Raw genomic sequence first — 12,728 nt, 5'->3', positions numbered from 1 at the left:
AAACTGTAACCTATTAGATTAAGAAAACTAAAACTTATTTTACCTTCACTCATTCCCTCTTCAATGCTCTCACTTGCTTTATATACATCAGAGTTTTTGACCTCTACCATTTCCTTCTCTCTAGAAGAACTTTTAACATTTCTTGCAAGTCTATGACATATTCTGCCAATTTTTGTCTGAGAAAGTCTTTTATTTCTCTTTCATTTTTAAAGGATAATTTCACAGGGTATAAAATCCTATGTTGGTGGGTGTTTTCTCTCAGCACTTTAAACATTTTACTGCACTCTCTTCTTGCTTGCATGGTTTCTGAAAAGAGATCGGATGTAATTATTATCTTTGCTCTTTATAGGTATGGTGGATTTTCCCCTCTGGCTTCTTTCAGTATTTGTTCTTTATTTTTGATTTTCTGTAGTTTGCAAATGATAGGCATAGGTGAAGTTCTTCTGGCATTTATATTTGGTGTTCTCTGAGCTTCCTAGATCTGTGGATTGGTATCTGACATTAATGTGGGGGAAATCCTCAGTCAGATATTGCTTCTGCTCCTTTCTCTCCTCTTCTAGTATTCCCATTACACGTTATACTCTTAGTAGCTGTTCCACAATTGTTAGATATTACAGTTCAGGTTTTCTGTTTTTCTTCTTCTTCTGGTTCTTTTTCTCTTCGTTTTTCAGTTCTGGAGGTTTCTACTGAGATCCTAGAGCTCAGAGATTCTTTCCTCAGCCATATCCAGTCTACTAAGCAGTCCTTAAAAGGTATTCTTCATTTCTGCTACAATGTTTTTTATCTCTAGTATTTCTGTTTCTTTCTTGGATTTCTAGCCCTCTGCTTATATTGCACATCTTACTTGCTCTTTATTCATTAGAGACCTTAGCATACTAATCCCAGTTTTAAATTTCCAGCCTGATTATTCTAGCTGAGTCTGGTTCTGATGCTTTCTCTGTCTCTTCAAACTGTCTTTTATGTTTTAGTATATCTCGCAATATTTCCTTCATAGCCCAACATGAGATACACGGGTAAAAGGAAGAGCTATCATTAAGCCTTTATTACATGGTGGTAAGGTGCTGGGGGAAAGGAAGCATTCTACAGTCCTATGTTGAGGTCTTGGTCTTTTACTAAGACCATACCTCAATAAGACCATATTGAGACTGAACTTTACACATGCTTCTCAGTTCCTCTCTCTCCCTTAGGTGGGACAGGATGGCTAGAATGGCTGAAGTTGAGTATTTACTTTCCTCAGGTCAGTTAGGCTCTGATAAAGCCCCAGGAAATTAATCTCTGGTTAAACAGTTCCTCCTGAAGGAGGTCAGACCTTGTTAAGAAGAGCAGAATGTTCTGGCATATTTTAAAGTGGTTCCCTTTCCCCTCCCCTTATCGGAAGCATGAGGTGATTTTTCTCTAAGTTTCACCATGAGGAAGAGCTCCTGAAGGTAAAACTCACAAAAATGTTGGGAGCCCACACTGGATACCCCTAGAGTTTTTTGTCAAAAAAACAAAAATCCCGAGTCTCACTCTGTTGCCCAGGCTGGAGAATATTGGTACGATCTTGGCTCACTGCAACCTCCATCTCCAGGGTTCAAGTGATTCTTCTGCCCCAGCCTCCCAACCAACTGAGACTACAGGTGCATGCTGCCATGCCCGACTAATTTTTGTATTTTTAGTAGAGATGGGGTTTCACCATGTTGGCCAGGCTGGTCTCGAACTCCTGGCCTCAAGTGATCTGCCCACCTCGGCCTCCCAAAGTGCTGGGATTACAGACATGAGCCACAGTGCCCGGCCCACCTGGAGTTTTTAACATGGAACCTCCAGCAATTCATCAACAAGACTTGAGGTTCCCCTACCCCACCACCAGCTCCTATGGAGGTTGCCACTTTGGATTTCTGCTCTGGGAAGTTGTGATTATCTGTGTTTGCTTGTTGGTTTCTCCAGTTTGGGGGACAGCAGTTTGCCATGCAACCTCGCTTCTCCTATGGATGTAAGATGAGTTTTGATTCTTCGGTTTGTTCAGTTTTTCACTTGTTGTTAGGACAGAATGGTGACTTCCAAGCTTCTTATATGCCAGACTGGAAACCAAAAGACCTATATTAGTCTTATCTTAATTCCTGGAGATTTCAACACTTGGAGATTTGAACAACTCTCCTCCAGTGAGCTTGCCCACCACTCTACCTCAGCCACACCCATGATCATATCCTAGACATTTTCTTTACCAAGATTGCTCAATACTGTCAATTTTCAGCGTCTTTCTGACCTCCTTTTTCTAGCTGACGTTCACCTCCAACATTCCTCTGATCCCACAGTAATCTACAATTCCATTCACTCTTCCCCATTGTCCTGTTGTTTTTGCCCACTTCAAATTCTATGATCAATCATTCTAATCATTCCTTTGCTATGCCTTCAACTTCCTTACTCTCCTATCACCACATACTCAGAAAAACCTCCATCTCTGGCTGATTAAGCAACCTTTCCACTTTTTCCATATCTCTTCTCCTGCAGTTCAGCATTACTGGAGAAAAACATCAAATATCCAACCATGTGAAGTATATTTTCCACTAAATAAATAAGCCTTAATTCCTGGCAGTTATACTAAGTTCCCCTAGTCCTTTCATTAGCCCACTGTTTCCTAAGCCATAATTTCATATATTTTCTTCTCTCTTCAAACTTCCTATACCTCTACAGCATCCTCATTCTCAGCTGATGACTTTGCTTCTAATTCACTGAAAAAAAATTGAAAGGATCAAAAGAGAATTTCCACATGCTCCGAGTAACACATCTACCCACCACCTGCAGCTATGTCCACATTCTCTCTTGTCTACTCAAGGACATCACTCCAGTAATTCTGACTTTTCCCTCAGGGGAGAATTACTGGAGTGATGTCCTTGAGTGAAATGAAAAAGTATGTGAAGGGGAAAAAGTATGACTACTTTTCCCTCTCCTGGAGCATTCCCATCAGCACAGAAGCATGTTATTACCTGTCCCAGCTTTATGAAGTCCCTCTGTTGGCCAGACTCCTCTTTTAGCTACCATCCATTTCCCTGCTTCCCTATATAACAAAATCCCTCAAAAAAGTTATCTGTATTCACTGTCTCCAACTCCAGGCCTCCCATTCTATCTCTAAAAACCTTTTCATTAAAATATAACCTACATACAGAAAAAGACAAACGTGCTGCTCCAGAGCATTATCATACAGTGAACACAACCATGTAACCACTACCTATGACTAGCCTTTTATTTTTTATTTTCTTTTCTTAGACATGGTCTTGTTCTGTCACCCAGGCTGGAGTGCAGTGGCACAATCACAGCTCGCTGCAGCCTTAACCTCCTGGGCTTAAGTGATTTCTCCTGCTTCAGCCTCCCAAGCAGCTGGGACCACAGATGCATACCACCATGCCTGGCTAATTTTGATATTGTTTGTAGAGACGGGGTTTTGCCATGTTGCCCAGGCTGGTCGCAAACTCCTAGGCTTAAGCAATCCTCCCACTTTGGCCTCCCAAAGTATTGGGATTACAGGTACAAGTCACTGCACCTGGCAGGACTATTCTTTTAAACCCACTCTAATGAGACTTTTGCTTCCATCACTCCACTGAAACTGCTTAAAGTGGCCAATGATGTCTAAGTGGTTCAATCCAATAGTCACTCTTCAGTCTTTACCATCCTTGACCTGTTAGAAGTGTGTGTCATAGTTGATCAATTTTTTCCTCCTCAATGAAACACTCCACATGGGTTCCAAAACATAGCCTCTGCCCTGGTTGTCTAGACTAACTTACTACTCCTTTTTGGTCTTTTTTCTCCTTTTCTCTCTTAGCTCTTAATCATACAGTGTTTATGGCTCAGTCCTGAGACTTTTTTTTTTTTTTTTTCCTTAAGAGACAAAGTCTCAGCTGGGCGCGGTGGCTCAAGCCTGTAATCCCAGCACTTTAGGAGGCTGAGACGGGCGAATCACGAGGTCAGGAGATCGAGACCATCCTGGCTAACCCAGTGAAACCCCGTCTCTACTAAAAAATACAAAAAAAAACTAGCCGGGCGAGGTGGCGGGCACCTGTAGTCCCAGCTACTCGGAAGGCTGAGGCAGGAGAATGGCGTAAACCCGGGAGGCGGAGCTTGCAGTGAGCTGAGATCCGGCCACTGCACTCCAGCCCGGGAGACAGAGCGAGACTCCGTCTCAAAAAAAAAAAAAGAAGAGACGAAGTCTCATTCTGTTGCCCAGGCTGTAATGCAGTAGCTATTCACAGGCACAGTCATAACACAATACAGCCTCAAACTCCTGGGCTCAAGAGATCCTCCTGCCTTAGCCTCCTGAGTAGTGGGGACTACAGGCTCATACCACTGCACCTAGCCTGGGACCTCTTTTTTATCTATACTCCCTCCCTTGGTAATTTCACCCAGTCTCATGGCTTTCAATATCATCCAAATGAACTGATTCCCAAATACGTATCTCTAGCCCAAACTTCTCCATAGAACTCCACACTCCTATACCAACTGCTTAATTGACATGTCTACTCAGTGTCTGTTATTAGACATCTCAAAAATTAACATGCCCAAAACTAAACTCCTGATCTGTCCCTGGAAACTGCTTCACTCGAGATATTCCTTATCTCAGCTAACTGTAACTCCATCCTACCACTCGCCAGGACAAATACTTTCTCTCATAATCCACATCCAATCTGTCAGGAAATCCTTTATCTCTACCTTCAAATATGTATCTCAAAACTGACAATTTCTCCCCACATCAACTGCAGCTACCCTGGTCCAAACCATGAGTATCTCTCACCTACACGACTGATATAGCCTGCTAAATGATCTCCCCATTACTGTACTTACCCCCTACAGCTTATTCTTAAAACTGCAGCCAAAGCAATCCTTTAAAAATGTGTTAGATCATGTCATTCTTCTGCTCAAACCTTGAAATGGCTCCCCATTTCATTCAGAGAAAAGTAATCTCTTTATAATGTCCTATAAGGTCCTGTGTGATCTGTCTCGTGTTGCCTCCCAATTTTATCTCTTACTACTTTCTCTTTTGCACTTTCCATTCCAACATTGGCCTTCTTCCTATTCGTCAAATAGGCCAGATGTGTTCCTGCCTTAGACAGGCTCTCTGCACTTTACTGGTTGCTCTGGTCTGGAGCATTCTCCCCTAGATCTCCTCATGGGTCGCTTACTCACCTCCTTCAAACCTTTGTTCAGGTGTCTCTTTTTTTTTTTTTTTTAGAGTGTCTCTGTCACCCAGGCCAGAGTGCAGTGGCACAATCTTAGCTCACTACAACCTCCACCTCACAGTTCAAGTGATCCTCCCACCTCAGCCACCTGAGTAGCCAAGACTACAGGTGTGTGCCACCACACCCAGCTAAGTTTTGTATTTAGTAGAGGTGGGGTTTCAACATGTGGGCCAGGCTGGTCTTGAACTCCTGACCTCAAGTAATCTGCTCACCTAGCTAATTTTTGTATTTTTAGTAGAGGTGGGGTTTCACCATGTGGGCCAGACTGGTCTTGAACTCCTGGTCTCAACTGATCCACCCATCTTGGCCTCCCAAACTGCTGGGATTCCAGGCACGAGCCACCACACCCAGCCAAATGTCTCTTTCTCATTAAGGCCAAATCTGGCTACCTTATTTTAAACTTCAATCTTGCCCTCCAATTCTCACCCCCATTACCCATTCTATTAGTCTCCCTAACACTTACGACCCTCTTTTTTTTCTTTTTTTTGACACAGAGTCTCGCCCTGTTGCCCAGGCTGGGGTGCAGTGACATGATTTCTGCTCACTGCAACCTCTGCCTCCCAGGTTCAAGCATTTCTCCTGCCTTAGTCTCCCAAGTAGCTGGGACTATAGGCACGTACCACCATGCCCAGCTAAGTTTTGTATCTTTTAGTAGAGATGGGGTTTCTCCATGTTGGCCAGGCTGGTCTCAAACTCCTGACCTCAGGTGACTACAGGAGTAAGCCACCACACCTGGCCCATATTATATTATTTACTAATTTACTGTGTTAGTGTCTGTAGTAGGCAAGAAAATGGCCCCTCCAAAGATATATTCACGTCCTAATCCCCAGAACCTGTGAATATTACCTACGTGGCAGCAGATACCATATAAAGCTAAGGATCTTGAGAGGGAGTTTATTCTGGATTATCTACGTGGGCCCTAAATGCCATTACACGTATCTTTTTTGTTTTTGAGACGGAGTCCCGCTCTGTTACCCAGGCTGGAGTACAGTGGCACAATCTCAGCTCACTGCAACCTCCGCCTTCTGGGTTCAAGGAATTCTCCTGCCTCAGCCTCACAAGTAGCTGGGATTACAGGTGTGTGCCGCCACACCAAACTAATTTTTATATTTTCGGTACAGACGGGGTTTCACCATGTTGGCCAGGCTAATCTCGAACTCTGGACCTCAGGTGATCCGCCCACCTTGGCCTCCCAAAGTGCTGGGATTACAGGCATGAGGCACTGCGCCCGGCATGTATCCTTATAAGAGGGACACAGAAGGAGACTGAATGCAGTCCCACAGAGAATATGATACAAAGACAGAGGCAGAAGTTGTAGTGATGTGGCCACAAACCCAGGAATATCAGAGTACCCACCAGAAGCTGGAAGAGGAAAATAACAGATTATCTCCTAGAGCCCCCAGAGGGAGTATGGCCCCTGCTAACACTTCAACCCACCTCTGGCCTCCAAAGCTGTGAGAGAAAAACTTTGTTGCTTTAAGGTACCAAGTTTGTAGTAACTTATTATTGTAGCCAAAATAAACTAATAGCACCTAAAATAGTACCTGGAATATGGCAGACACTTGATAAATACTTGTTCAAAGAAAGAATGAATGAAAATAAACCCTGAAATACTACCGTCTGATTATACAGTGTCTATATAATGCCTTTATTCTGACAAAACTATTACTGTTTCTATGGGTACACATGTTATGTAATAAAAATGCACAGAAAACCACAGAAAGTTACAGGAAAACCCTGGAAAGTTATATGTAAAACTCTTTAAAAGGATAGTGAGATGATAGAATTGGGACATTTTAATATATATTCATCGTAGTGATTGTATAATTCAAAAATAATCAAATGTCTTTAAAAAGATTTTTTTTCGAAACAGGGTCTCAATTATGTTGCCTAGGCTGGTCTCAAACTCTTAGGCTCAAGCAATCCTCCTAACTTAGCCTCCCAAGTATCTGGGATTACAGACACATGCTACCACGCCTGGCTTAAATTTTTTCGGTTTTTCAAAAAAAATCACTCTCTTCTCATCAATGCACTTTTAGCAACAGGTTCTACCTTACCTATAAATGGTTAACTCCAGTTTTAAATTTTTAACTACGAACTTAAAAGCTTTAAACGTATTTCTATTTGTGTAAGATTAAGACCACCAAAAAAAGATGAAAAACCAGGGTGTTCCTGAATCTGAAGTTGGCACTGAAACTAACATTTCATTATTTTGTCTTTTATTATTATTTTTGAGACAGGATCTCACTCTGTTGCCCAGGCTGGAATGTAGTGGCACAACCACAGTGCACTGCTGCCTCTCCCTCTCAAGCTCAAGCAATCCTCCCACCTTAGCCTCCCAAGTACCTGGGACTACAAGCACACACCAATATGCCTGGCTAATTTTTAAATTTTGTAGAGATGGGGTCTCACTACATTGCTAGGGCTGGTCTCAAATTCCTGGGTTCAAGCAATCCTCCTGCCTCAGCCTCCTAAAGTGCTAGGATTACAGATGAGCATTACTGTGCCTGGCTCATTTCATTATTTTTAAAGTGAAGAAAAAAACCTACTAAGATCAGGCAAATATAAGGGATAGTAGGAGGCCTTCTCCTCACTGAATGTTATGTACCATTTACTTGGAGGCTTAAGAAAAACTGGTTCAAAGAGAAAAACTGAAAAATCCAGAAAGTAAAATAATTTGTAGGGTTAAAGACTTATACAAAAAGGAAATAATGAAGAAAAAATATTTCCAACAAAGAGGGAATATCTTTCTACTAAGGAAAATAACTTTACCTGCAGCATGTAGTTGATCTGCTAAGTCATATAACAACTTAAAGTTCTCGCCACTCTTCAAGCCTCGACCTCATTTAAAAAGATGAAAAAAAAAAAAAACAAAAAAATTAGGCAAACATCAAATTCATTCTAGAATAATTTTGCTATTTTATATACTGGAGTAAATTTTCATATTATGTAACTGCCATATTAAGCATGTCACCTCCTCTATAAAACCTTTTCTGACCTCTCCTATCACACTCCTACACTTCTATAAAGGATTCAACACTACTATAATTAACTAGTTAACTAATTATGTAATTAATATGAGTTTTTTTTCCCACTAGAATAAAAACTCTATAATTTCAGGATCTATATCTATCTTGGTCACTGCCATATGTGCAATATTTAGCAAAACTCTACATATAATAGATGTTCAATAAATTTCTCTGAATGACTGCATAAAGTTATTATTTGAATGGGAGTCATTTCAAGGACTTTAAACTCGAGAGGAAGAGCATTCTGCCTTTTCATCTGTTTCTCCAGCACTTGGCAATAAGCTTGTCATAGAACAGATAACCAATACACATTTATTGAATAAATAAGTGAATAAACAAGTCAGGGCCTGGTGCTTTTTGCTGTATAAAATACAAAATTATTATTATTATTATTATTATTATTTAGACGGAGTTTCACTCTTGTTGCCCAGGCTGGAATGCAATGGCATGATCTCGGCTCACTGCAATCTCAGCCTCCCAGGTTCAAGCAATTCTCCTGCCTCACCCTTCCAAGTAGCTGGGACTACAGGCATCCACCACCATGCCCAGCTAATTTTTTGTATTTTTAGTACAGACGAGGTTTTGCTATGTTGGCCAGGCTGGTCTCGAACTCCTGACCTCAGGTGATCCACCCACCTCGGCCTCTGAAAGTGCTGAGATTACAGGTGTGAGTCACTGTGCCAGGCGTAGTGGCGCATGCCTGTAATTCCAGCTACTTGAGAGGGTGAGGCAGGAGAATCACTTGAACCCAGGAGGTGGCGGTGAGCTGAAATTGTGCCACTGCACTCCAGCCTAGGCAACAAGAGCAAAACTCCATCTCAAAAAGAAAAAAAGAAAAGAAAAAACAAGTCAGATATATCACTTCAAAATATTAAATGATTTTTTCTCAATGCCACTTGCAATAGAAGGCTGTTTGAAGCGCTTATTTTGTGGAATGTTTAATTTGCAAGGATTTAAAAAGCATAGCAGTCCTTATTTTTTCAAAAAGTTAGTCAGTGGGCCATAAAAAAGATCATTGTTCTTAAAGACAAGGAGCATGATGTACAAAAATAAGCATGTCTTATGCAATATTAACAGTTTTGATATTAAATGTTAAGAAACTTTTTAAAAGTTTATACACAAAGACATGGACAACTCTGGAAATCTTTCCAAGTGGAAAGAAGGGTAGGAATTATACACAAGATGGCCCTGAAATTCCAGCCAGTTCTATCTATAATTCAGAAGCCAACCATACTCTGCAGAATACATGGAAGTGCATCAGTAAGACGGTACCAAGTGGCAAAGCTATGGAGATGAGATTTACACCATGCTCCCCCTGGTGCCAGTGACTAGGTGTGCAACAGAAACCCCAAACTGTGTATTATGCTCATAATTTCATTTTCCTAATTGGTTAAATGGGAATAATACCCAAAACTTCCCAACTTCTTATATATGAAAAAGATTTGTGTACCTCTAAAATAAATACTAAAAAAAAAAAAAAAAAAAAAAAATTCAAAGTACTTTAAGTTTACATCTTTTAAGATTAATATTTCACTTACCACCAGATACCACCACTTTGGCACCTGTTAGCTCTGGCCGATCACTTTTTGTTAATTTCTGGTCAAGCCACTCTGATATTTCCACTGGTGAAGTACTTGATGCTGCATACATTAACACATATAATAAAACAATGACTATGATTTCAAGTTCTATAACAATAATTATTTTCAAGAGAAACACACAAGTATATAATTCCATGAAATTTAATTAATGTGAATTTTCAGTGCTCCTAATTAATTCTCTCTGACAATGGAAAAACTTAAGGAGACTAGATTCCAGTCTTTGCCACATTAGTTGTATGACTCGAGAAATCATTTAATTCTCTGAGTCTGAATATGGAATAACTTTCTTTCTATGAGGTTCAAATGAGACACTATACATGTTAAAGTGTAACACCCTCCACATGTTTACTGTTACATTCTTCTGTTATATTGAATCACCCAAATATAATAGGAAACAGTGACAAGAGTAAAAAAGCTTAATCTTAATAGATTCTGTCTCCCACTCCCTTGATCTACCAAAGCAACTATCCTAGTACCAAAGATAATGTGAAAAAAGATGCAAGTTATATATATTTATTATTTTTATATAAGCTTGGGAATATCATTTAAATTGAACTTTCAAATACTATGCATTAGAAATGTAAGCAGAGGTAATCTCTCATTATAATACACTCTATGAATTAAAAAAATAAGAAAAACCAAAAAACTCCAAATGAACACTCACCCTTTTCTGAACTGGCACTACCGCCACTTGTTGCTGCAGCTTCAAAAGATGTTCCACGGACAGAAAACACTTTCACTTTCTCATCACACTTCACTGTACATAGAGCATTTCCTGAAACATACAATCTATTTCTTAAAAGCAACAACAAAAGGCAACAAAACTAGCATTCCTTTGATGCTTGGAATTTACTTCATAGACAAGGCAAGAAATAACTCTTGACCAGTTGTCTTCTAACTCTATTAAGTATAGGAAAAAGTGGACCGTAACAGTGAAGAAGTATATCAGTAGACATTTGTATAACCCTGGATGTCTTTAAAAGCAGGACAGGTACTACCATGCCTAGAAGGAAGAAACTGGAACAGGCATCCACACTAAGAGGTACATTACACCCCTAAAAGGAATATGAACAAAGCTTCCTTCTCCAAAAACAATACAATCAGTAACTCAAAACTATGAGCTGCAACAACTTAATAAGAATGTAGCTACTATGCATGCTGAAGGAGGAATATCTTGAAAACACAACAGGTCATAAAGAACAGGTATGGATGTGCCAAGATTATAAGAGGATTTGAGACACTCTGGATTAGCTATCACATTAACAGTAACCTAAACCATGACAAAATTTTTTCCCACAAACATCATGGAAGATGAAAAGTCTAATTTGAGAAATAGCCATTTATAGTGAAATACATAACTTTAATCAGAAAAAAAACGAAGAGTTCACTGCCTTCTCCAACCCCACTAGAGAACAGTTTGCTAAGCAAAAGATCAATCGACTAAAGAGACACTGAAATGAATTTATTTTCTTTTTTTCTTGAGACAGGGTCTTGCTCTGTTGCCCAGGCTGGAGTGCTGTGGCAAGATTACAACTCACTATGACCCTGACCTTCTGGCTCAAGCAATCCTCCCACCTCAGCCTCCCAAGTATCTATGACTACGGGCACATGCCACCATGCCTAGCTAATTATTTATTTATTTATTTATTTATTTTTTGAGATGGGGTCTTATTATGTTGCCCAGGATAGCCTCGAACTCCCGAGTTCAAGTAATCCTCCCACCTCACCCTGCCAAAGTGCTGGGATTATAGGCACGAGCCACTGCAGCTGGCTAAAATGAATTTTTTAATGCTGATGGAAATGAAGTAGAAGCAGCAAAGATTGACAATACTATTTTTTTAAAGTTTTGCTTTTCCAGGTACCACTTACAAAATATATTAAATAGTGAATCTAATTTTTATTGACCACTAGGAAAATATCACTCTACAAACTCAGTAAACAGGCAGGAAATCACTGTGCTTGAGATCCATCAAAGAGAATGCCATGTTAAGGGCCACCAGCAATTCTAGACTAAAATTTTCCTCAGAAACCTTTAAGATGGTCCACTTAAAGCAATTGTATGGCTTGATTTAAAATTTACCTTCAAGATTAATTTATGCTTTTCACTAAAATTTAACATGTTGATTAATTATCTTGAGTACTCACCTGCATAAATAGTTCTCACAAATGTGTCAGGTGACTTGATTGCAATGATGTCAGAAATTGGGGCAACCTCAAGTTTGGCTGCTACTCTGGGCAAAAGGTTCTAAAAGCAAAATAAGCAGTGAGTTACACACATACACAGTGATGGATGACTATACATGATCAGTAATGACATATTCTAAATGCATATTCTGTAGAAATTTTAATTCAAACATTTTATATTTCATGTGCACCTTTGGATATACAACTTCAAGTACAGCATTTTTTGTTTTTGTTTTTTATTTATGTATTTATTTATTTTTCTTTTGAGACGGAGTCTCGCTCTGTCACCCAGGCTGGAGTGCTGTGGCCGGATCTCAGCTCACTGCAAGCTCCGCCTCCCGAGTTCACGCCATTCTCCTGCCTCAGCCTCCCAGGTAGCTGGGACTACAGGCGCCACCACCTCGCCCGGCTAGTTTTTTTGTATTTTTTAGTAGAGACGGGGTTTCACCGTGTTAGCCAGGATGGTCTCGATCTCCTGACCTCGCGATCCGCCCGTCTCGGCCTCCCAAAGTGCTAGGATTACAGGCTTGAGCCACCGCGCCCGGCCTTGTTTTTGTTTTTTGAGACGGAGTCTCGCTCTGTTGCCCAGGCTGGAGTGCAGTGGCCGGATCTCAGCTCACTGCAAGCTCCGCCTCCCGGGTTTACGCCATTCTCCTGCCTCAGCCTCCCGAGTAGCTGGGACTACAGGCGCCTGCCACCACGCC

The 12,728-nt window shown here is 40.6% G+C and overlaps 1 protein-coding gene across 2 annotated transcripts in view; it reads right to left on the bottom strand.

The window, feature by feature from the left end:
• Window positions 1-12,728, bottom strand: part of ETFA (electron transfer flavoprotein subunit alpha) — a 105,899-nt gene that overhangs the window by 67,834 nt on the left and 25,337 nt on the right. For both annotated transcript variants that reach the window (XM_033189319.1, XM_033189320.1), the window contains 4 exons: window positions 11,986-12,085; window positions 10,505-10,615; window positions 9,778-9,879; window positions 7,983-8,051 (listed from right to left, as the gene is read on the bottom strand). In XM_033189319.1, coding sequence (XP_033045210.1) covers window positions 7,983-8,051; window positions 9,778-9,879; window positions 10,505-10,615; window positions 11,986-12,085 — 382 coding nt within the window. The remainder of the gene's footprint in view (window positions 1-7,982; window positions 8,052-9,777; window positions 9,880-10,504; window positions 10,616-11,985; window positions 12,086-12,728) is intronic.

The sequence above is a fragment of the Trachypithecus francoisi genome, unplaced genomic scaffold, assembly GCF_009764315.1.
Source record: "Trachypithecus francoisi isolate TF-2019V2 unplaced genomic scaffold, Tfra_2.0 Lachesis_group3, whole genome shotgun sequence".
NCBI lineage: Eukaryota > Metazoa > Chordata > Mammalia > Primates > Cercopithecidae > Trachypithecus > Trachypithecus francoisi.
Note: the sequence above shows the minus strand (reverse complement) of the source record. Positions and strands in the feature narration are given on the sequence as shown.